At 37.1% G+C, this 25,721-nt stretch overlaps 1 protein-coding gene across 4 annotated transcripts in view; it reads left to right on the top strand.

The window, feature by feature from the left end:
• The window catches only part of CNKSR2 (connector enhancer of kinase suppressor of Ras 2), a 214,701-nt gene that overhangs the window by 109,174 nt on the left and 79,806 nt on the right, over positions 1-25,721 (top strand). For 2 of the 4 annotated variants that reach the window (XM_065677313.1, XM_065677311.1), the window contains 4 exons: positions 14,927-15,060; positions 18,441-18,652; positions 22,047-22,136; positions 23,807-24,021. In XM_065677313.1, the coding sequence (XP_065533385.1) occupies positions 14,927-15,060; positions 18,441-18,652; positions 22,047-22,136; positions 23,807-24,021 (651 nt within the window). Of the gene's footprint in view, positions 1-4,811; positions 4,959-14,926; positions 15,061-18,440; positions 18,653-22,046; positions 22,137-23,806; positions 24,022-25,721 lie in introns of all 4 variants that reach the window. The other 2 variants (XM_065677314.1, XM_065677310.1) reach the window with 2 other exon arrangements.

Genomic DNA, 25,721 nt, shown 5'->3' with positions numbered 1-25,721 from the left:
AAAAAAAAAGATTCAATGAATGGTCATACTTACTTTCAGAAAAAGGGAAGATCTCTACCAATTTTCCAAGCTTTTCATAAAGGGGAAAATAGATTAATTTGGAGGAAAAAAGGTCATTATATTAAGAGTAACTTTTTAATAGTTTAAAATATTTCGATAGGCTGAGAAAGTTGGGGCTGTTCAGCCTGGAGAAGAGAAGGCTGCGTGGAGACCTCATAGCAGCCTTCCAGTACCTGAAGGGGGCCTATAGGGATGCTGGGGAGGGACTCTTCATCAGTGACTGTAGTGACAGGACAAGGGGTAACGGGTTAAAACTTAAACAGGGGAAGTTTAGATTGGATATAAGGAGGAAATTCTTTCCTGTTAGGGTGGTGAGGCACTGGAATGGGTTGCCCAGGGAGGTTGTGAATGCAACATCTCTGGCAGCGTTCAAGGTCAGGTTGGATGAAGCCTTTGGGTGAGATGGTTTAGTGTGAGGTGTCCCTGCCCATGGCAGGGGGGTTGGAACTAGATGATCTTGAGGTCATTTCCAACCCTAACTGTTCTATGTTTCTAAAATGCTAAAGTTCTCAGCAATTTAGAATAGGAATTCAAAATAAAAGTTCCATTCAGGCTGTTGTAGCATTGGTATTCAGATGTATTTGCCAAAGAGACACTGTGGTCATTTAAAATGTCTTCTCTTGCTTGAGGGCATCTTTTAGCAGGTTGTGGCTGGGGGAGCAGACCTCTTAACAGCATCCCCTGCTAAAGCTTTTTGCTGGTGGAGGTAATAAGTGCAGGGGTATTCTGGGTGGTGGAGAAACCAGTGGGAGGTGATGGGGAGAGGCAGGGGAGATGTGGATGTGTTGGAGCTGGTTGCAGCTACACAGCACTCCCGCATGCCAGTCTGGCCCTGCTGAAGCAACCTGGCTGGCTCTGAGTGGAGCATTCTGGTGAGGCTTCCCAGCCTGGTTGCAACCTCTGGGAATGTAGTGTTGGGATGAGATGAGAAAGTTGAAGATGGCCTGAAGCTGATGTTGCAGGCACCCTGCCTGCAGACTCGCTTCTCCTGGCACAGGGCATTGCTCTGCCTTTGGGAGGGTGACGTCCCTTCTTGTACCATCCCCCAGAGCTGCTGTTCATCTGGGCTTGGGGTATCAATGCTTAGGTGGCATGGATGTTGGCTACCCTTTTCTATCCCTCATTTACCCTGGCAGTAGATTCCACCAGCAAAGGTGCTACAATCTCCTTGGCAGAAACAGCTCAACACAATTTCTCAGCACCCCCATGGTGCTCGCTCACTCTCCTTTCTCTCTTCCTCCAGCTCCCCTATCTTTGCATGCGTGCTCACCATCCCTTGGTGCTCATGAAGCCCATAGTCCTCCTCCTCTTTCCTCATCAAAAAAAACCCCATGTGGCCTGTCTCCTTCAAGCTACACCTTTCCACAAGGTGCCTCACATCCCCTCAGGTGCCCAGTTCTGCACTGGCTCCCAGTATTACCCAGGGACCTGCTGTGTTGTGCCTGTGCATGGTACGAGACCCACGGGCTGCCCTTGTCTGCCCTCGGCCCTCCCTGTGCTTGGCCATGAGCTACACTGGCATTCAGCAGTGTTTCAGGCACTGCTCAGCAAAGCACCATGCTGGGTTTAGGCTGCCACTAGAGACCTCTCCTGACCACCACTTGTTGATGGTGCTTGGTTTAACAATGTAAATTTATCTTAAAACAAGCAACAGTAACTCGCTTTGTCCTTAAAAAGGGGTACTTGGTCAGCGTAGTGCAGTGTTTTAAAAATTAATGGCTCAGGTTCCTTAAATGTAAGGAAAGTTCTCAGCTAATACTTTTACTTATCCATTAAATTTTCAAACCAGTAATAAAACTTTCTTATTACTGTCTGGTTTTGAAGTACATGGCAGGATAAAGGATAAGATAGGGACTTTGAAATCTCTGCCTCAAAACTTGATGATTAGAAGTTGAGAATTAATAACTGTGGTGGTAATGAGAAAAGGGAAGATACTGAGGATAGATTACGGAGAATACATTCAAATCACACTTAAAAGAAACTGTAGACGATACATCACTAAAGTGGATTTCTGGAAAACAGTTTTCAGTTCCAGTTACAGTCACTGCCTTTTCCTCTTTTCAACCTGACCTCCCCAAATAACAGTGCTTCTGTTTAGTTTGTGTCCATATGAATTTTGATGGGATCTAAACTCTGTGGGAACTGAAAAGCATGCCTTCTATGTGGACATTGATTTCCTTCAGTTTGTTGCAGACAGCCTTTTATGTGACTTCTTCCTCTTCAGACAATTTAGTGGTTTCTGTTAAAAAGATGAGAAGTAGCCAAGGATTGTCTGAACCAGCCAGAAAACTCCTGTCAGGGAGCTAAGTAAAAGCAGAGGATGAATTTCATTTGACATTTATAGTAAACTCAGAATATTCCTGTGAAAAATAAAGTTAAATTGTTTATATTCATGAGCTTCTAAATTAAGTACATCAGATTTAGTACTTTGATATGTTTTTTTTGTTTAATCCCCCTAACTCTCATGCAGACACTAGGTAATCTCCCATTATTGCGGTGTAAGGCGTAGTTGAAATACACGATAGTTTATCTCTGCAAGTTATGAAAGTGCATTTAAAATATTTTTAAAACTGCTAGCATAACAAACCCCTCCAGCTTTATGTAGATTCTTTTGGCTACTTCTCTAAGAAACAGATGGCTTTAAAGCACAGGTTTTGTATGCAGTGTTCTACCAACTTAAATGGCAAGAATTTTACACTCTAACTCTGCAACTGGGGCCACATTGTGTTCTCGACAATCATGTTCTGCTTTATTAAGCAGAAAGATTCTTCTCCAGAACTCTGTCTTCAGTTGTTACATTAGGGAATTAAAGTGTGCAGTCACTTACGTATAGAAACAGCTTACATGGACAGTAGGCCTTGAATTCCTTCTTTTGGGTAGCATATGAAACCTTGCCTATGCCCATGGTGACATTATGGAACTATAGGGAATACACTGTTTCTAAGCAGTGGTGGAAGTCTCTCTGAGTAGGAAAACGGTAGTGTAAATAGCAAAGTACTTTTTTTTTTTTTAGATTGTATTTCTAAGACACAAAGCTTGGACTTACAAAGACTTGGGTTAGGTGCTGTTGAAACAAAATGGAGAATTCAGTGGGATGTGGGAATTGAGCTGAAGTTGATTACATCCATGTTTCATTTTATTCAAAGTGTAACAGCCATATGCCTAGAACATTGGACTGAAAATAAGAATTCTAGTCTTTTGTGACAGCTGGAAAATATTTCATAAAGATGCATGCTGTCAAAACTCTGTTTCTTTGTGTACAATATCATTACTGTAGATATACATCCTGGATATAGTGAATTTGCTGTGGTCAAAATGGGACAGATGGGTTCACAGTAGCTGAGGAAGAGTGGTGAGGTTTGAACCATGTCTGTAATTCAAGGTTGTTGACAAGCGTTACTATTGGTGATAATAAGCAAAGTGAGTTTCAGTGTAATAGGGAGTAAGGTAAAACATAGTACCTACTTAAACATAGGAAAAAATACATATTTGTGTCATATTGCACTATACCAATGATAAGGAACATCTGCATTCTCTTAGTTCACATCGTCTAATTGTATTTTTTAAATATATTGACATGATGTAAAGTAACCTTTTCACAATCACGTTACCTTATCACTTCAGATTTTTATTTTTCAGTTGGAATTTCACTTCTCAAATGGATAATTTTCTTCTGAACATTGTTCTTGTACAAGTTGTGAAAGCAGGAATATATTTTAACTGTGATCTTTTAAACATCCAGAAAGTTTACTTGTTTATTTAGGGGAAAACAGGAAAAAAAAAAAGGTAGAAAAACTGTCAAGTTTGCAGAAATAATCACTAAGTCTGCAGGCCAACATCTTAAAGAGATGTATGATTCTGTGTATTACCACTCTAGGTGCCAAACTTGAGAGTGCAGAGATTAAATATCTTGAAGCATTTCAAGATAGATACCTATTATTAGGTATTATTTAGGCTGAAAACCATTGTCATGAGTTGTACTATTTTAATATTTGAGTTAGTTTTTTGAAAATGCAAACTGAATGTTTTGGAAAGTTCTATCCTGCATTTATAAATAAAGACTTCTTGCATTCCATGTTAGTCAGGTTCTTAATTTTAGAATATTTCAAAATGCTGTAGGAAAATTTCACTTTGGGCTAATACTCAAGTAGTGGCTAGACTACATTTCTGTCATCAATTTACTGTATTTGTTTCTGAAATCATCATGGAAAAGTACTATTAAAAAATAATAAAAGGCCTTGTGATTCTGATTTTATTTTTATAGCAGTGTGAAGAGTAGAATATTTTCTTGAACTGGTTTGTCCTTGCATAAGCTGGTAGGAGTAGAAGTGATATGACTACATGTGATTAGTGGACTTTGAATAGTAACTATGGAGTACAAAATGCTCAGTTTTGAATTGACCTGTCAATACAGACGCCATGGCTTTTTAACTTCCTAAAGTTTATGTACCAGAGCTCATTTTGAAAATGCTTTGAGATTTAATTGTGCATTTACAGTGGAATAACAATAGTTTATTAATTCTAAAACCTGATATGATGCATATGCATCTCAATGCATTAGAATAATTATTTTAGTTGACATGATTATTATGCAGTAACTTTTTTTGACATTTCTAGAGTTAATCTCCTTTAATATGTATATATATATATACACTCCTATTGTGTTATTTTACTAATCTTATTTAAAAAGGGAACATTACATATTGAATACTGTACCTCAATTTTATTGTGATGATTTTACTGGTTACCAGGTGGGGTGGCAGTTGAAAAATTTGGTGAATGCACTACGAGAGGATCCGAGTGGTGTTATCTTAACTTTGAAAAAGCGACCTCAGAGCATGCTTACCTCAGCACCAGCTTTACTGAAAAATATGAGATGGAAACCCCTTGCTCTGCAGGTAATGAAGCTTAATCATAAGTCATACACCATCATTTTAACTATAGATTATCTCAATGATGCTTTATTGTGCTTCATCTCAGCAGCATATGGATTTACTCTTGCATACTTTGAAAAATTGTTTCTCTGCAGTTTGTTCTCATAGACTCAATTGAAATTAAACCTGTTAATAGAACTCTTCATAGTTAGGAAGTAATCCCAGTGGTTTTCAATGCAGAAATATAGCCCCAGATAACTTTTCTTGTCAATGGAAAGCAAGCATACTTCATAAAATAATAAATTTTAGTTTGATTTCTTGGTAATCTCTCAGGCAGTAAAAGCTTAAAGAAAGAGGGGATGAAAAAATCTAGAGTTCTCAGTTTGATCAATGATGGAGTTGTAGGAGAATTTACAAGATTATTTTATTCACTAAACCACTTGACCATCAAAATTTCCTCATGTAAGTAAAGTCTTATTTGAGTCAAAGTTGTCCTTAAGATTGAACCCATGCATGTAAAGAGGTGTAGCACAGGATGTCCACCTAGGCATTTAATTTTAGTAAGCCTGCAATGGGCTGAAAACCATGTAATGGTTTCATTAAAGTTTTCATGTTTCACCATAGGATAAAATGTCACTGTGATGGATTACTTTGGGAAATAAAAGTTATGTCCAGACTAATGAAAGATTATAATCAACAGATAGAGTTGACAATAATCCCTTTTTTTGTTCAGTTCAGATAAAACATTGTTTAGAAATATATTTTCTTTGTGTAAAGATGGCATTCTTTGCGACATTTTTATTATCACTATAAAAAGTCTAATTTGAAATCATATTTGAGAGGGAGAAGACTTCTGCAAGGATTGGGAAAAAAGAAAATGAGATATGGAAATGGCACTGCCAGCGGCTGTGATCTTTGCCATTTAAAATACTAAGAGATTCTTAAAAAGATCTAATGCATTGAAGAACTTATTTCAAATAAGTATGTATATATATATATAAAAAAATATTTTATAACGGTTAAATGCATCATTGTTTTTGAAACTGAGTAATTTTTGAATGATTGAGTTGTGTTTCTTTCAGATTTAAAAAAAATGACTAGACACGTGATAAAAAACTTCCTACAAAAAATACCTTATTAGTGTCTGAACATAAAATTGCAAATCTGTATGCATGACATGACTGTATGAATGACCATACTAGAAGACTTCACTATATCATAGATTTAGTGAGAATATCAATACAGAAGAAATATGCACATCATTGCTTTAAATGAGGTCAAATGCTTACAGCCTAAATCCTCTTTGGGTGAGTTTGGTACTTCTTTGGGTGAATTGAGTCACTCTCCTAAATAATTCCATTTTGCTTCACTTAATCATTTGCTGCTAGAATAATTACACTGAAAGACCCACCACAGACATTTGTGACATTGGTCATTGACGCAGACAACTGCAAATGAGCAACTAATTCAAAGCAGGATGTTCCAAAAGGGTGGGAAGAAACTAGACAGAAACTGATTTCCACCATTTAAACTATGTCCAGTAGGAAAGTCAGGATTCCTGTGGTCCTTTTACAGTGAATGCAGTCATGAGCTTAAGTTGTGGTCCTGTTTGAAAACTGCACACTCTCTTCCAGAAGCAAAAATTCAGTAATCTTTTAGTGTATTGTGTTTGCCTTTGATTTACATGTTAGCATCATTAGTTCAATACAAATACTAGGGTGTTACTCAACTGATCTGACCTCAGATGTTTGCTATGTACATCTATACATATAATTCAGGTTTCTCATTTTTGCTCTGGCTATCAGACATACATAACAGGTACTGGTTCATTCCTCTATCAACCTCCTACTGGTTCATTCCTATTTCAGATAGGATGTGAACTGAATGTTGTGCATGCCTCTTTCTCTCCATTTGATGATAAAGAGAGTCTGGACAGCTAGCTCAACTGTAGATTGTCTGTATTAGATGAGACTGACCCTAGATAGAGGTCTTCTATAATTTTACAGGTTTGGGAAGGGGAGTAATTGGAGTATTGGTTTGCATATGGGGTATTTTTGCTGATAGCATAGAAAATATTATTAAGGTTAATATGAGTTCAAATAGAGATGCTGTTCAACATTAATGAGATTATTCTGATATCATGATGGTATTGTTCTGATTTTGCCAAACGATACCAGGAAAAGGCTAGAACCTCATTCTATGCTTATGTGTGCAGTGTTGCACATGTATGTCATAATTTTTTTATTTTGGTGTCAGAAACAACAGTTTTCTTAAGTAAACTGAATGTTGAAAAAGCTCCAGGGTGAAGTGAATAAAGACTTCAGAAGCTGCATAATATAGAGATTTCTGTTGTTGATTTATGCAGATCAAAGGTGAACAGATGTTAAAGTCAGCTGATGTTAAACTTTAAACGGAGCCTGTGTGACATTGGTACTATCAAACAGTGGAAACTATATTTAATAACAAGCAGCAAAAGCAGTCAAGTGTAATTTTATAGCCATTCAAAAGATGAAGTAATTATATTTATTTAACACAGTTTACTTTAAAATTTTCTGAAAAATAGTAAAAAACCTTTCCATAAAACTAAGTTTTGTAATTGCAATTTTCCCTAGGGCTGTTCTGAAATTTCTTAATGTTCCTGATTCAGATAAGGGTGTTATTCTGTAATAGGAACCTGGTACATAGTATTAAAGGAGAGGGACAAAGTGACAGCAAATAAAAAAAAATAATTAGGAAAAGCAGTACCATCACCTCGGAAAGCAGGAGAAATTATAATTTTTTTTCTATATCAGGATGTCATGAAATAATTGAGATTATTATAACTGTGCTGTCATCCCAGAGCTAAGTTAATTGAACCATATGTATTATTCAACAGACACAGGCTATAAAGAAATTTTGACTCAGTAATAATTCTGTTAAAGTACAAAATATGAGCAAAATAGTCAAAAGACTCTAGGATAAGATATGGGGATGAATTTCTGATAAAATGGGAATCAGAATCTGCAAACTGTCCACTGTGGTTTTTTGGTTCTGCAAATGGACTTAACAGAGGGAAAATATGGTGTCACATTCTTATCAAATTGCATTGAGTGAGGTGGGAAAATAGAAGTTTGCCCTAATGTAAGAAGGATGATGCATAAACAGAGATTGAGTTTTTGTATGCACCTCACCAATGAATACGTTGAACAGCTGCTGCAGCAAATGTGGACAGTAAATATTTCAGTGAATTAAATTAAGAGACTCGTTTAAATTGAGATTTACACTGGGATGTTTTAATTGAGGGCCTTCAAAACTTAATTTTAGCTGAAAGTGAATAATGTTGAGGTATTATTGGTAAATTGCATTCTGCTTGTTCAGTCACTAATTGTATGTAAGAACTTGAGGTTTTCCATTTGCAGCTACATGAAAAAAAAAGACTTAATGGAGAGGTACTAAGTATGCCTGTAAGCTGGGAAAATGCTAGATGAATCTTCCAGTTCAGGCAGTATGCAGTTACTACCAGTGTATCAAGCAGTTTGGTGTGTGAGTGACAGGACATCCAGGTAATTAAATTATGCATTCTGATAATGAAATTTTTAAAAGCTGGCTGTCCACTGTTAGTGATCTACATAAGCCATATGCCAGCCAAATGTTTATGGTCTCTGAGAGGAAAATGCTTTTAGATCATTCAGGTATTAACTGGCTACTAATTGGCATAAATACATCTTAGAATGTTCAGTGGTTTATTTTGAACAGCTCTTCCTTCACATTGAATAAATTAGGAGTTAAATCAATTATTGATTAATTGTTTGAGTTTGTGTGTTTATTTCATTTTATCAGAAATGTGGTATTTTCTTACCTTTCACAAATATTTTTATCCTTAGAATAAATATGAAAGGTTAGGGGAAAGAAAGAAGAAAGAGGAAAAGGATTATGCATCCTCTGTAGCAGTCCTGAAACTGATATGGAATGGCTTTATATACAGTAAAATAATACAGTTAGCCTGTGGCTATGCTATGCACCATTAGATAGTGCACCATTTACAAGTGCATGAATTCTAGCTCTAAGGTCAATCAGTACAGAAGGAAAAACATTCTTTTTTTCCCCTTGTGATGCGATTAAAGGAAGTGCTGTTGTTTGTTTTTTTTAGTTTTCAGTCAATTGATGATTGTATGTTTTAATATCCATCAGTATCTTAACTTCTTACAGATAATCACAGTTCTCCCTTAACGCATTCTGGAGTCATATCCAAATTTGTATAGTCAACAGACTGTGGTTTTCGTTACTGGTTTTGTAACAGTCAAATTAGACAGGTGTGGCCTTGGGGAAATCTGTGGTTGCCTTTGCAGCTGAAGGTATTCATTAATTTGGTATTGTACCATAAATAGTAATATATTATTCCTGCAAGACAAATCTTACTAAATTTGCCTTTCAGTTACTTTTTCTGATACACTGATCTGTTATGTGACAGGCTAGAATGATGTTTCAGATCACAATGTTTGAATTTCTGACTGCTACTGAATGCATTGAACAAACCAATTAAGTTTAATCTTTAATTTTTTTTTATTTTATTACTTGATATAGAGGTAACTTAATTATCTTTGAACTCTCCAAATTTTACTCTGGTTCAAAACCTAACTTAAATAAATGTTGTCTACTCCAAATTGTCTGTTTTATTTCTGCTTTCCACTTTGTGTTATTTTGGGGAGGTTTTAAAGGGAGACTTCCTGAAATGCTGTTTGAACACGGCTGAAAATTTCAAATGAGAAGATTCCTGGAGCATATGAAATCTTATGTAAGTTGCTATCATCACACCAGCAAGCAGCTAGCTGCAAAGTCCTCCTTTGCCTTCAGGAAAATGCTTTGTTAATTAGTCAAAAGAAATTGGACTTTGACTACAGTGTAGAAGACTCTTCATCCAGTTTCTTTATAACCCAGAAAAGGAGTGCTAGATCAACATGTTTCCATGCCTCAACTGATCTGGACTACATTTGCCACTATCAGGGAAAAGGCTCTTACCGACGTCAGTGAGGTTGGGGCAGCTCTAGCTGCCAACCATGTCTTTTGTGTTGATTTGGAAAGAAACCTTCTGACCCCTCTTAGTCACTGTCAGACTCTTCAACAAGCTTATTTAAATGACATCTTTTGTATATTTAAAATAGTTCACTGTACTGTTTTGTGTGTGATTAAATTGTACTGTTACAAAATCACCAATAGCTCAGTATCTGCAGTTTTTTAAAGAGACTTTATTTGGGATTAGATATGGATCGTATCTCCACAGTTATAGATTCAGCTCTTCAGCCTCCTAAGAAGCAACAGGAACAGTAACAACAGAGTCCTTGTTTGAGAGAAAACACTACTTTTGTAATTTTTATTTAGTATTTTTCTGTATGTGATTATATTGCCTCCTTCATTGATCTAGAGACAATGGTATATTCTGTTTTCATGATTTATAAGTAGAATTAATGACCTTACACTTTACAATCATTAAGTTTGAATAAAATGCTAACTTGCTTGCTTTTTGATTTCTTAGTTGTATTTTAACTATATGGGAACTGGACGTTCTTTTCAGCACTGTTAAAATGGGTTCGTACAAAGTATGAATTAGTTATAGCATTTGATTACTTAGTGGCATAATTAGTCTTATAAAAAGTGTATTTTATTGGAAATATTCTGTTCAATAAATTGTCATAACCTTGATCCAATATGAAATATATATTAACAGTGAAATCTGTTTATTGATGCAAATACTGTATAAGGATATTACCGCTTAAAATTTTGTACTGGTTTTGCTTATGTTTTAAAAAATTCTATGTCTTTTTCTGGAGCAATGTTTCTCAAACTATATGTTGTAGCTTCCAAGGGAGTTAATGAAAGGTTCAAAGAGTTTGAAAAGCATTTGAAAGAATTTTTGATAGTATATATTAAATATTAATTACATTCATTGTTTAGAGAGAAAAAGCAAATATAATATTCCGGAATATACTGGGGGCATTATACAGCTTACTGGGGGCACCCTCTCAGTTCCTTCAGGATTGGGGATGGGAAGAGTAGCAATAAGTCCTGGTAGGAAGAGAGTAGAGACTGCAGGGCAGCACCAGCGGGGGACAGAGCAGCTTCTGGAGGAGAGGGGAGTTAAGTGTCTGTGAGTTATCAGCCAATACTTACGGGGACTTCTTATTCCCGTGTGTTAAAGAAGCTGAGCTGCTGTAAGTAAAGATGGTTGGTTATCTGTTTCCTGGCCAACTGACAGTGTGGGAAAGAGACCATAAAGACTAATGATCCTAAAGGAGGATGGTGCATCCAACATGTTTGAGAAATAGTACTCCAAAATGTATTGAAATATGGATTTTGTATCTGTCATTTTGGGTTAAGATTGATGAAGAGTCTGTTGCATTACATTCTTAAGGCTATTCCAGTTTTAGTACGTAACTTCTGAACTTTCTCTGGCAAGCTGTTCCCATGGGTCAAGTATTTAACTTTTAGGACCTGAAAACTTTTTCATTTTATTGCTGTTTCAACAATCTCACTTGCCCTGACAGCCTACCAAAAGGGACCGCAGCAGGAAAAAGCTCTAGCCATTGGAAGAGAATTAACTCAGTGATAGGACTGATCTCCAAGGCATCCAACTGAGAAATACTGCAGTGAATATCCATGTGTTTTTCTGTTTAATGTGCCTATGTATGGTCCACTGAATGGCTGCCATTGAACTAGAGAGCTGCATGGCTTATTTACTTGCAGGTGCACAGACTGACTGGAACTGAACAGTTGTGGTCTTTCTAAAATGAGATGCAAAATGCCATGTAGATGCACTGAACCCGCAGGCCATATTCTGAAGGCTGTCTTTTCAGCCAGAAGAGTCTGAAGACTTTTAGTTATCTATAAAATGAAAGCTGAACTCCTAAAGAACGAGGTGGTAGTAACCTTGCCTCAGTGTGTTGAGCTATTACCCTAAGAGACCATTTGAATATTTTTACCATGTAACAGTTCTTACTGAGCTGCCTATTTACTGGTGAAGCAGTGATAAATATACTTATTTTTTAAAAAAGGAAAAAAAAGTGACATATTTTTAAATTTGGATTCTCTTTTTTTCTGGTAATACAACTTTTCTGTTTTTGTGGAAATAAGCTGGAGAGTTGACTGAGGATATGACACAATTATGGAAAATATGAAGAAATCCTAGTTTTGAGACAGTCCTAGAGGATTGTGCTTCCACTAGATTTTATTACTGTTTCTATCCCATTGAGAGCTCCAGGTGCCATGGGAAGTTATACCCACATTGCCATCCTGTGAGACACCACAGTCTTTCAAACTGTCACCAGTTGCACTGTAATTTCTGAAAGTGTCCGACATGGGACCAGTTCAAGGGAAACCTTTTACCTTCAGGTAGCTGAATAACTTGTGGTTTCCTGTGGTACACTGAATAACATTTCTTCCAGTTGCACTCACCTTTAAGATCATTGAGTCCAACCAATTTAAATAGTTAATCCTAGTCTGTAACATAAGGGAAATTCTTTACCTGTGTCCTCTAGCATTCCAGAAGCTGGTCAGGACCACTAGAGTCTCATGAAGCTGTTGTAAGTCCAGATCTCTGTCATGTTGAGCATGATTTTCCTCATGTGACGTACACCATAAAACTGATTGATTGCCACCAGTCTAGTCTCTGGGGCCCCCTTTCCTTTTATCTACCTTTTCATGCAGGTAAAGTAAATGGCTGTCTTCTTTCTCAAAGTGGAGAAGCCCAAATCCGCCTTACCCAGCTTGCCTTCCTCTCAGTGTCTCTGCCAGTATGAACCATGAACAACAACAGCCTCGGCTTAACAAGTGTAAACAGGGTCTAGGTCACAAAATTATTTTTTGCTTAAAATGACAATTAATTCTACAGGCTACCTTGCAAGCCCCAAAGTGTACTTGTCAGAGAAGTACAAGGTATCAGAAAGGAAATAAGCGGTGTTGTTTTAGCAGGTGGTTCAAGGATGTCTGTGGCTACAGTGTCACAGAATAAATTAGAAGGATAAAATTTTGGGTTTTCTCAAAGATTTTTTTTAATTTATTTATTTTTACCCAGCTTTGTACCCAACTTTATTCTTATTTTTGCAGACTTCTGTCTCTTGTTTTTAGTGGTCGTGAAGTCTTTTACCTGTCTGGTTGTGTGTGTGTGTCTTTCTCCCTCTCTTCCTGTAAATACTGGCTGTCTTTCATTGGCTTGGCTACAGAATACTCACATTAATGAGCAAGGAAAGAATTTAGCAGCATCATTGTTTACAGGAGATGGTTTCCTGACATTCAACAAACAGAAAACTTGTGTCATCTTGTATTGCTGTAAAGGTGGTCTTGCAAAGCTTTAGTAGGAAAATTTTAAGCATACATTTTATTATGTTTGAGATAAGTAGCATTTGACACAGCTCTGTTCCTAGAACAAGGCAGTAATTGGCTAAAGGATGAGGTGGCATGCATTATTCTTACACACAGGTTGAATAAAAAATAATGCAATGGTGGGGGCTTTGCTTAGTAAGCATAAATTTAAATGGCTCATCACTAGCTTAAAAGTGATAAAAGGCCAACATTATGAAAAAAATCCTGCTGTTGAACTTTTGGGGGTTTCTGCAGTATAGTATGATGCTGCATTATATATACAGTATAATGCTACATATAATGCATGTGCATACATAGTACAATGCTATATGCCAGTATAGTCATAATTCTACAGTGTCAAGATGGAACACCTAGAAAATGATAACTGATTAGTCAGCACAGAAATGCCCTATTGGTCTGTCACAAAGTTTTCTTAATAGTGCTAGTAGAAGGATGTATCTACACACCCATTCAGTCAGTATTTAAAGCTCCTGTATCATCAATACAAGGAGAGATGTTTGTGTCCTCCAGTAGTTACTCAGGTCAGAAATTATAGGTATGGTGACCTCTCTTTAATCCCAACATTTCTTTCCATAAGAAGTTCGATTCTGAGAAGGTGGAGGGGAAAGAACTCTTTCAAAGCAAAACTCAGCATTTGTTGAATATTATTTTTATGGTATGTGAAGAACTGTTGTATCTGCTGTTTTGCCATTTTTTTCTTATAGAGTATAGCTATTACACAAGCCAAGCAACATAAGGCTTTTGTTATTAGGCAGACATGTTATTAGGTAGACCAAAGAAATCAAAGTTTTCTTCTCCTTTTTCTGCATCTGTATAGAGACTGTTAGAAAATCTTTCTGTAATTTCTAGCCCTGCAGTGATTTAATAAAGTCTTCGAGTGGCTGGTTGTTATTTAACTAGCCAAGATACTGAAGCTGAGGAGTAAAAAGGGACATCTGATTATGAGAGAGATAATGTCCCTATTATGGTGTCTTTAATGAGAGATATGTAATTAACAGGAATGATAGCCAGAATTCATGATTATTCTGCAAGGGGTGTACAGTTTATTTACCCGTGAGTAAATGTTACTTTGTAAGGTGTGTGTGCCCAGGGGAGTAAATAGTAATAATAATCTCCAGTTTATTCTGTCTCATAGTGTGTGTGTTCTGAGGATGCAGTACCTGATTTTACAGCATCTGCAGACATAAACTGAAGCTCTTACGGTTAATTCTTAAGCTGTAGAGCAGATGGGGGAGATGACATTCAATTTAATTCCTACTTATTCACCTTTTACTGTAAACACTAGAGTTTTTCTTTACAATATTAGTTTAATTAAGGGATTTGTTGGATGTTTATTTACTCACTAAAATTTTACCAATGGCTCTACTGATTGCTAATTTTATGGGCATTGGCAATAATCCTGCTGTGCAAAACGGAAAAAAGATGTAATCAGAGGCATCAATTTTATAAGCACAATACATGACCATTCATAGGTCTGTCTCCTTAGCATGAGTGTTTTTTCAGTCAGTTTAAAAGCACACAAAATATTAGAACCATTATTTCTTTAACTTTCTGAACTATAGAATGTTTATAACTTTTGCAAATAAAAATGTTTTATATATAAGGATAATCTTGATTATTTCTCTCTTTTGAACCAGCCTCTTATTCCTAGAAGTCCTACAAGCAGTGTTGCTACACCATCCAGCACTATCAGCACACCCACAAAAAGAGATAGCTCTGCCCTTCAGGATCTCTACATACCCCCGCCTCCAACAGAACCTTATGTTCCAAGGTAAACAAGATCACTTCTAGTATAATTCAAAGTAAGAAACTATTTGTAAAGTAACTGACCATTCTGTTCCTACCTGTGTATCAGCCTGCCCTGCAGGATTAGGCTGATAATACTTCATTTTGCAGGTGAACTGGTTATTAAGAATAGACATGTTTTGTGTGTGCGTCAGTGTGAATCATAGAATAGTTAGGGTTGGAAAGGGCCTTAAGATCATCTAGTGAATCAGTGTCTTGTTTGCGAAACAGACAGTAGCCTTTAGAAAAAAAGGTTCTGTACCCTATTTTCTCAAATTTTGGCTAATCTATTGTCTATAACAGTTTCATCATATTTCGGGAGAGCAAAAATTATCTGAAAGCCTGAATCTATAAATTAGGGGAAGAGTTCCTATCTATCCCCTATCCTAAAGACCATGACACAACAAGGGTGGGTGAGCTAAAAGCAAGAAACTTGCAACTTCAAGCGCAGCACTGTTCTGTTCTGCCATAGTGTTTTCTTTTCTAGATGTAGTTGATTTGTTAGAGAAAAATTTCAGGATTGTGTTTTAGTGTTGTTACTCTGCAAGATTCTGCAATGACCGTGCTGTTCCCTGTAAATATATCTGCTACTCTGACCTGCTGCCTGGTATGGGTATTTTCATCTTTCCCAGGTCTCTGGGCTTGCTAAGCCAGAAAATCAGCAGATCCTCCTTTAGATTATTCACCCTACCCTCACATGACCTCAAATGATTCAGTGTAAGTCCATAAGGTACATGGATGTTGGTTTTCTAAAACTTTGAGAGAATTATGGCCTATAAATAATATGGAAGTAGCTACCCAGAGGTCTAGGAACATGTTTTAGAGAAATTAGTATTTTTAAAGCTTCCGTATTTTTAGATACAGGCTATCATATGCCCAGTCAATGTATTTTCAAATGACTTCTTGCTTTTCTTTTAGTTAACTTTCTTGGAAGGGTTGTAGGGCAGCATATGCTTTATTGTAGCTGACTTCCTTGTAGCTGAGTTTTTCTTCGACTTTCTTATCAGTAACTCTTCTACCCAATTAAAAAGATGTATGAGCTGATACTGACAAGACTTTCCTGGGGGTTATCCAGGAGTGAGGTATATGACAAATTAAACTGCCTAGTAGGGAGGAGAAGTTGTGGTTCCATACTAAATTTTTACTCTTCAGAGATACAAAAAACCTTGCAGGGCAGAAGAGTGAATTTCATGTCATGACATAGATGTTCTCAGAAGCCTTTTGTGAAGCTGTTTCTTCCTCATCACTGCCTCATCTTTACCTGGCTTGATTTTATTTCTTGGGGAAAAAAATTGCCATTTTTTTTCAAATATGACACATATAACACAATTGAACTTGTTGACACAATTACTCTAGTATCTCTCTTAATGTGACAAAGAGACAAACAGAATACATAGTCCAGTTCACTAATCTTTTGCTTCTAATTAAATAAAAACATTGTCAGTCATGACACTCGAATTGTTCATAGAAATTGAATGTGTCTTTTGTCTCCCTGATAAGAGTATTTTGCTGTGCCTATGTAAATATTTTGAGGACTTTTTATAGACAATCCACAGAAAAAAAAAATGAACTATTTTATTCTAACCCATTATTGAAAAAAGCTGGAAAAAGAAACCCCAACCAAAACATAGTCTTAGGTTTCTCATTCAATGCAGTAGTTATATGGTAAAGACCTGTTGATCCTGAAACTGAAGCTATCTCAAAAGAAATAGTGCCTTTCTTTTCTTGCTACTAATCATGTTTACCACCACAAAAATAATTTAATTTGATAAGAAATGTATTCTCTTTTTTTTATGTAATTTTAGTGAATATGTTTAGTTGCTCAGCACTTTTTGAGTTATGCTTCAGAAACTGAGATCTTCAAAATAGATTTTGATTATTTATAAATAACATTTCTTACATGATGATTATAATGTACTACCTTAGACCAACTCTGATTAAATCTTCTAATGCATATTAGTACAAGCTGTAATCTTACAGTGAGATTAAGCCTTGTATGTTTGAATTTATTTTTTTTTATCAGCTTAATCCTGATGGACTGCACTTCATTTCACAGACCTGTCACACAGTGTATAGTGTTTCTGAATAAACTGTTTTGGCATTTCATCAGTTTATTTTGTCCATGATTAACTATACTTAGGCATGTCTTCATATTGGGTATTATCAAACTATTTAGCATCTGTTTCTCAGTTTGTTGTTGCTGTTCCAAGGAAAAAAAAAAAACCAACACAAAAAAACTCACAAAACCCAAATAACCAAACCAACCCTCCCTTTGTTACTGGAATGGAGTAAAAGGCTTGATACCTTATTGTAAATTTTAAAAGCCTGAAGCCATGCTGCCTAGGTGACTATATCCACAGACAGTACATCTGCTGACATAACAGCACAAGGATGGCTTGAGAAACAGGGAATGACACTTCTCACGTGCCAGTTACTTATGAGTGCTAGTCATAAGTTAGTGCCTGCTCAAATTTGTTGAATACCTTCAGGGGTGGGAATTGAAGCCCTCATCTCCAGAGGGCTGTTGCAAAGGGTGTTTGCTTGGTGGCTCTGCACTTCCCTCCATGCTCACCATAAAGATCCCTCCCACTCAGGCTGCCCTCATTATCGCAGAGAATTCCTTGTTCCAGCCCTTGATGGTAGCTGTAGCATCAATTGGCACCTGGCTTGTTTATGTCAGTCTATATCATGTTGTCTGCCAGGATCCCCCAGCACTGTCACCGCACAAAGTCTTTCCATGACTGGAGATGGTCTCACAACCCCAGTGGGGCTGCACCAGCCCCTTGCTAAGCCAACACCATCCCTACCCTGGGAAAGCAGCCTTGCAAAGTGGTCACTGGGGAGATATGGTGCTGTGCTGTTGCAGCCAAGGCAGGAAAGCTCTTCCTCATCCTCCGTGGCTGCCTGGATCCCATGAGGAGGCTTTGCTTCATCTTTAAATGGAGCCTTAGGGAGCTAAGGGAAGTCTGGGTCAGCATGCAGCTAGCTTGGAACTTACATGGCAATCCAGAGGGGAAGAAGCCTGATAAGGCCTTATGCCCAACAAGGGCATGAGACTCCAGCTTCTATTTTGGCTGCCTCTCACCCATACTGCTGCCCAGAAATTACTGTCTGATTAGGTCTATTGCAGCCTTCTCCAGGCACAGTCCTACCAGCCCTGCTTCATATAATGCAAGGAGAGTACTCCTATCCCAGGCGCAGCTTGCTCTATTATTTGATGTCTTTAGCAGTTTGTATTTTGTCCTGGTTGATGATACCTGTTTCCTGCTTGTATTAAATATTGACATATTCACAGTTTGTTGAAATATTCATAGAAAAAAAAATGTCTTTTCCCAATGCATTAAAAACCCCTCTTGTTTATTAAAGGGATGAAAAGGGAAATCTCCCATGTGATGATGTTGGCAGACATATAGTGGGCAAGCCGGTTCATACAGGATCCGAATCTCCAAACTCATTTCTTGACCAGGAATATCGGAAACGCTTTAATGTGGTTGAAGAAGATGCGGTTCTATATTGCTATGAATATGAGAAAGGAAGAACAAGTGGTCCTGGAAGGAGAGAGAGCACACCAACATATGGTATGGCATTGATCTAATAAAGATAATCACCATTTATTGACTTTAGGATTTTTGTGCATCTGCTTCTGTTTTTAAGAATGAAAATCTCTTCAGTGAGTATTGATTTTGCTAACAATTCTGTACCACTTTAGTCCAGATTCAGCCTACAAGCTTATTGTGTGCAAGAAAAGATGAATTGCTTGCTATGATAGGGAAACATAAACGTGCATTCATGCTACTTCCACATTTTGGATTTTGACTTATTTAGGGTGAGAACTCATGCAAATTCTGGTGAGAGTTCTACTCCTCAGACCTTCATCATCCAGGGTATTTTCCCTTTGAATCTGTTGGATGTCTTTCTTTAGCTAGTACTGCAAGTTGTTTCAACTTCGTACTGGGAGAATTGTTTTTTTTGCTGCCAAGTGTAAAATTGTGCACTCATAGAGTTGTTAGGATATAAACGAAATTGAAGGGGAAATCTCATGTTTAAAAAAGATATTTTGGCTACTATGGTATTAGCTGAGCACACACTTGAATATTTTTTCACCCTTCTTGCTATGTTATTTCAATTTTTAAATTGAAATACAGGCTGTATGTTGGAGTTGTTATAGTAATCCTGACATCATGTCCTTTTGAGAAGAAAATAGACTTAATTTATGAGAAAGCATGGATTTAGTACATCATGCAGCCAAGCTGCAAATTCACTTGGGAACCATCATATAAATGGAGCTAGAGCTGTGTAAAGTATCCTCAGGGCCTAGAGCAGTGTGCTCACACAGCATTAAAGGATACATTTTCATAAAATGCACCCTTTCTACACAACTGCACAATCCTGCTGCAAATCCTCAGTATCCTTTTGATTTCAAAAGGGTTTCAGGTGCCTTCTGACCATGCCCATTGAGTACAAAATAACTCCTAAGTTTTCAAAGTGGATATGTTAATTTTATTACTCCAGTTTTTCAACTGTTAACTGGTGGATGCAGTCAGTTCCATTAAGAGAGATGTACTCTCTGTTCCAGATGTTAAATTTTAATATGGTAGTCTAGAGTGAAAAGAACACATTGCTTCTTCAAGGACTGCAGAATAACATTATTCTGTTACAGGTTAGCTCTTTTAGCCTTTTCTTCTATTAGCAGAAAGGGTTATAAGTACATGGATCAAAGACTGCACTGAAAATCAGTCATTATTTAACACATTTTTTGTACAGCCTTTCACTTTTGATCTCACTTCTTTTTTAATGAATTCACACCATCGAGTCCACTTTCATTTAAGTCTGTTTTCTAAAAATTGTAATTTCAGCACTGAAGTTTCCCACATGGCATTTGTTAGCATAAGATTTGCGGCTAGGCAAGACTTTGGGATTTTACAGAAATGTGGAAAATGACAATAAAGCTCTTATGGCTTATGATGACCCATTAAAGGTCAAACAGAGTTCCAAGGCCTAAAGAGATAATTATTTTCAACACATACTCGTTAATTTTGTAGTGGTGTTAATTTTTTAATTATTTCTCAGTCCTCCTTTGTGAGAGATTAATAGGACTCTCCATAATTTATTGGAATCTTTTGAGATTTTTTGACAATGTTGGCAGAGACATTTTTCTTTCATGTTGTATAATTGTTGCTATAATTCCAGCTGTTGTATAATTGTTGCCTCAGAAAGCTTTTGTTCACATCCAAAGGAAGAAATTTTCCTAAGTGTAGTCACCCGGGAAAACAGATTTAGGGAATCCATGGAGGTTAAGAAGAAGGGGACGAGCAGAGGTAGCAGGCGAATGAAACTCGAGTTTAAGGAAATAAACAAACTGAGTCATTTCAGATTTACTGCCAGCTACAAAAAAACATGCACTTTGAATAGCTAGAGATTTTGTAGAAAATTTGTTTTGACTTTAGCTTTCTGTAACAATCAAACTTCGCATGATTTTATAGCATTTGTACCTTTTTAAGTGTGCAGGTCCTTTCGTAAGATACTTTGAGCTCAGCCTCACAAAGAAGAGAATGTTGTATTTCTAGAAAAAGTAATCTTGGAAAGTTACTTCTGATCAAGTAAACATGAGCCAAATACATCCCCATTCAGCAAATTACTTCTTAACTGTGTGCTCTAAATCTCACCGCTTCAATCAGGCTTAAATGTGTGTCCATAAATAGTAAAATAAATTATAAATAAAAGGTTAAATGTATATATTGTATTTCCTGAACAATGATGTATTTGTGACCTGATGCTGTGGTCTGTACAGAACGTACAACTTTTTTGTCAATTATTTAAAAAGACAGTACAACCTTTTAGCATTGTGCTGCCTGCAGGGTATCGGTGTATTTCCCATGAATGCCATACTTCAACAGGTCGACAGACATGTTTGAAAATTTGTATTCTTTTTCAGTGTATCATGGATTTACCTCAAAAATGTGGAATAAGACCTATCACTTTTATGTAGGGGTTTTCTACTAAAATAATTAACAAGACTTTTAATTTTTTACTTTGAGCTCTGCTACTTCTAAAAACAAATCATTTTCCCACTTTTCAGTTTTGTTATCAGTAGATTGATTCAAAAAAGAGCAAAGGCTGACCTTGTTGTGAAAACATTTTGTTTCAAGTCTGCCAGATACTGTGCCATATGCTATGCTACTCTATGATTCCTTTCAATATACTATTTAACTTGCTAAAAACTTCAGACCACTTTAAGTAACCCCACTAAGTTGCATACCACACTTTCACTGAATTTCCAACTATATTTGTGGAATCCTTAAGCAGGAATCGTAGTGCACATAATCTTACAATATCAATTCATCAGCTTCCAAATAAAAATTTTAAACATATAAGAGTCTTCAGCTTTTCTGTCTCTTGCTATCTGAAACCAAAACAAATTTACCAACAGTAATTTGCTTTCTGTGGGTGAAATCCTACAAAAGAAATTACACATAGAGGTTTTCTGCTTCCTTTCTTACTCAGTCGCTGATGGATCTTTTAAGCCCACAGCAAAGATGCTATTTTGAAGGTACTTTACTGACGTGGACATGTTTCTGTTACTAACAATTCACATATGCTTTAAAACAGTTCTCTTCACGTGTGTGCCAGGGGCTTCCAAAATAATAAATAGATATTGTTCAATGAAAAATAAAGTAACTTGAATGCATTTTCCAGTCTCAGTTGTCAGTCTGATGATGAATTTGTAGGGCACTGGATTTTTTTTCTAAACTTAAAAAAAAAAAAAAATCCATTAAATACTTAGCTGCTTCTTGCCTGGTAACGCAAACAGAACTTCTGTCTTAACCTCTTATTCAGAGGCAGTGCCGGATCCTCTTTCGTAAGCAACTGTGCAGAATAGCAGCTTAGCACATAATTTGTTCCTTCTCCTAAAGAATGTTAGTTTAATGCTGCCGTATGGTGCATGATCTCAATTTTTTCCTCTGTTTCCAGGGAAACTAAGGCCTATTTCTATGCCAGTAGAATATAACTGGGTGGGGGATTATGAAGACCCCAATAAAATAAAAAGAGAGAGTAGGAGAGGTAAGTGATCTGAACACACATCTTGTACAAGGCATTATGGGTTTTATCATGCTTTAATCTATATATTTCAACCTCATTTTGCTGCTTGCTTAGGTACATATTTTTGTGAACCTGTTTGGGGTTCTTTCATTATGTATACTTAATTTTTTTGTAGAGCCTCTACTAGGATTGAGGAGGTTGCTCAGCCAGGCTAAAGAAAATCATGACTGCAAAGCTCTGCAGTTTGCTATAAATCTATACTGGCATTTAATTGATTTAGCTGTATTATCCAGTCCATTTTGAAAGTGGTCTTAATTTTGTAATGCTAATGGACAAATGTATGGTTATTACTGATAAATATTGTTATGCTTAAATGAGAATTATATCTCACATTTCTCTGTCTTCATGAGTTCTTTTTTTGCATCAAAAGCATTCTAGAGCAATTCTAGATTCACCTCAAAATCATCAAGGATAAGTTCTTCAAAATTCTGGTTTGTGAGGCTCAGATATGTAATTTCGCATTCAAAATGATAACCTCTGAGGTGGCTATTATCTCCCAGAAATGAAATGTTGAAGTAATAATTGACATTTCTATAAAAATGTTAACAAAATGTTCAGTAAGGAGAAAAAAACCCCAAAGAAACAAAACAAACAAATGAACAAACAAAAACCCACAAAAAAACCCAACTGTTAGGAATTACTAGGAAAAGAATACAAGACAAATTAAAAAATTTTCTTAAACTACTGTGTAAGTTCTTGCTCATGCTGGGTGTGTGTGCAGTTCCGGTCTCTTCATCTCTTCAGAAAAATACAGTAGAATTGAAGTTTAGGAGACAGCAAAAATGATCAGATTTATGGAGTGGGGTCAATTCAGTAGGCTGGCCATTATCAGTTTGGGAGAATTTAGCCAGGACAAAATTAAAAAATTTAAATTTATAAAGATCTTGTGTGGAGTGAAGTAAGGTAATAGGTTTGTCTATTTTCCCAAAAACAAGACCCAAGAGGCATCAAATGTCTTTATCGAGCGCTGGTTAAAAAGAAAAGGAGCTAGCTCTGTGTGCACTTTGGATTCAGGCTAAGGAATCTCTTGCCACAGGAGGTTGTGGATGCTAAAAGTTCACATTTAATACAAAGAAAGACCAGACAACTTAATGAAAGACAAATCTGCTGAGGTTTCCTAAATTCACAAACTTCACTTCTGGCTCAGGATGTCCCTGAGCTACACAATGGTAGATACTGGAAGAGTATTCAGGGAAAGTATGGATGATACGGTGAATGATCTCAAATGAATGTTCAAAGCAAACTACTTTTAAATGTATGGCACTATAGTCATTTGTATTCAATGGAATCTTGTTTAAAAGAATGATTACAGATATTATGATCATAAGTGTATCATTGCTCATTTTCTGAACACTCCAAGATGAAATTTATTGATGTGGGGTTTCTTTCATATTCCGTTCCTTTTATTTTCAAAGATATCAGAAAACTGGAAGAATGATGAATTTTCCCTACCAAAAGATTGCTTTCTTATTTATACAGACCAATGAAGTAAATGGGTTTTGTTAATGAAATAGTCTGGAAGAGCTAAACCTGTCAATAGATCTTAGCAAGAATATTATGTATTTTTGAAGCAGGATTAAGATACATACAACAATTCGCAATGATATTTTGCATTATTTTTCTTTCAACAGAAAATTCATTGCTTCGCTATATGAGCAATGAGAAAATAGGTCAAGAAGACTACATGTTTCAGAGGAATAGCAAAAAAGATACTGGGAAAAAGTCCAAAAAGAAGGGAGACAAGAGTAGTAGTCCAAGTCATTACTCACTGTTGCCTAGTTTACAAATGGATGCATTGAGACAAGAAGTCATGGGCACACCTGGACCAGAAACTGCTTTGTACCACGTAAGTAAAAATAACATTAACAGAAGTCAGTGCTCTCTCCTGTTTATATAGTGGTGTTGAAACATCTGTTGGATTTCTGCTGTTGCACAGATTCGTGTTCTTTGGAGAAAAAACTAGATTTCAAAGAAATACTTCAGTATTCTTTATTTTTCTGTTACAAATGGGGAATGGACACCAGTCTTTTTCATAGAATCATAGAATAGTTAGGGTTGGAAAGGACCTCAAGATCATCTAGTTCCAACCCCCCGTGCCATGGGCAAGGACACCTCCCACTAAACCATGTCACAGAATCACAGAATCCCAAGGGTTGGAAGGGACCTCAGAAGATCACCCAAGGCTCTGTACAACCTGGCCTTGAACACCGCCAGGGGTGGAGCATTCACACCTTCCCTGGGCAACCCATTCCAGTGCCTCACCACCCACACAGTAAAGAACTTCTTCCGTATATCCAATCTAAGCTTCCCCTGTTTAAGTTTTAACCCGTTACCCCTTATCCTGTCACCACAGTCCCTGATGAAGAGTCCCTCCCCAGCATCCCTATAGGCCCCCTTCAGATACTGGAAGGCTGCTATGAGGTCTCCACGCAGCCTTCTCTTCTCCAGCCTGAACAGCCCCAATTTTCTCAGCCTGTCTTCATACGGGAGGTGCTCCAGTCCCCTGGTCATCCTCGTGGCCCTCCTCTGGACTTGTTCCAGCAGTTCCATGTCCTTTTTATGTTGAGGACACCAGAACTGCACACAATACTCCAAGTGAGGTCTGACGAGAGCAGAGTAGAGGGGCAGGATCACCTCCTTTGACCTGCTGGTCACGCTTCTTTTGATGCAGCCCAGGATACGGTTGGCTTTCTGGGCTGCGAGCGCACACTGAATCCAGCTCATATTAAGTTTCTCATGGACCAACACCCCCAAGTACTTCTCCACAGGGCTTCTCTGAATCTCTTCTTTGCCCAACCTGTAGCTGTGCCTGGGATTGCTCCGACCCAGCTGTAGGACCTTGCACTTGGCATGGTTGAACTTCATAAGGCTGCATCAGCCCACCTCACAAGCGTGTCAAGGTCCCTCTGGATGGAACTAGAAGATGTCATGTTCTTAACTAGATGTCATGTTCTAGATGTCAAGTTCTAGATGTCATGTTAACTAGATGTCGTGTTCTTTAACTAGAAGATGTCATGTTTGAAATGGAGTGCAGTTCCTCTGTCTTGACTTGCTACTGTTGGAAAGGGAAGAAGCAGCAGTTTCCAGACTGACTAGAAACCTTTCCAGCATCTATGTCACTGCAATATGCTGAGTCTTATCAGACAACCGCTTTACTATAGGTACTTGAAAGGCCTGATAGGGGCAGGAAAACTTGTAGGAGGTGTTTGGTCTTCCTCTGAGGTAAGGGGAGTCCTAATGTGTGTAACTTCATAACATATAGCCCTCAACAACTCAAGTAAATGTGGATGAAGGTGTTCTGCTGAGTAGGGATGTGAAAGGAATAGTTTTAAATCTGTCAAGAGAATGAAGTTAGAAGTTCACCACCTATTTTAGATATTATGTCACATTCACCCCATGAAAGTATTATTTATATTTTAGAGCTCAGTATAAGATTTCATTGCAGATAAATCTACATACAGTAACACTACAGCAAAACAGTAGAAATAACTGTAATTATCATAATGTACTAACAAAGATTATGTACTTCAGATTGCTAGTGTTTAA

The sequence above is a fragment of the Lathamus discolor genome, chromosome 4, assembly GCF_037157495.1.
Source record: "Lathamus discolor isolate bLatDis1 chromosome 4, bLatDis1.hap1, whole genome shotgun sequence".
Taxonomy (NCBI): domain Eukaryota; kingdom Metazoa; phylum Chordata; class Aves; order Psittaciformes; family Psittacidae; genus Lathamus; species Lathamus discolor.
This window is presented reverse-complemented; position numbering and strand designations above follow the sequence as displayed.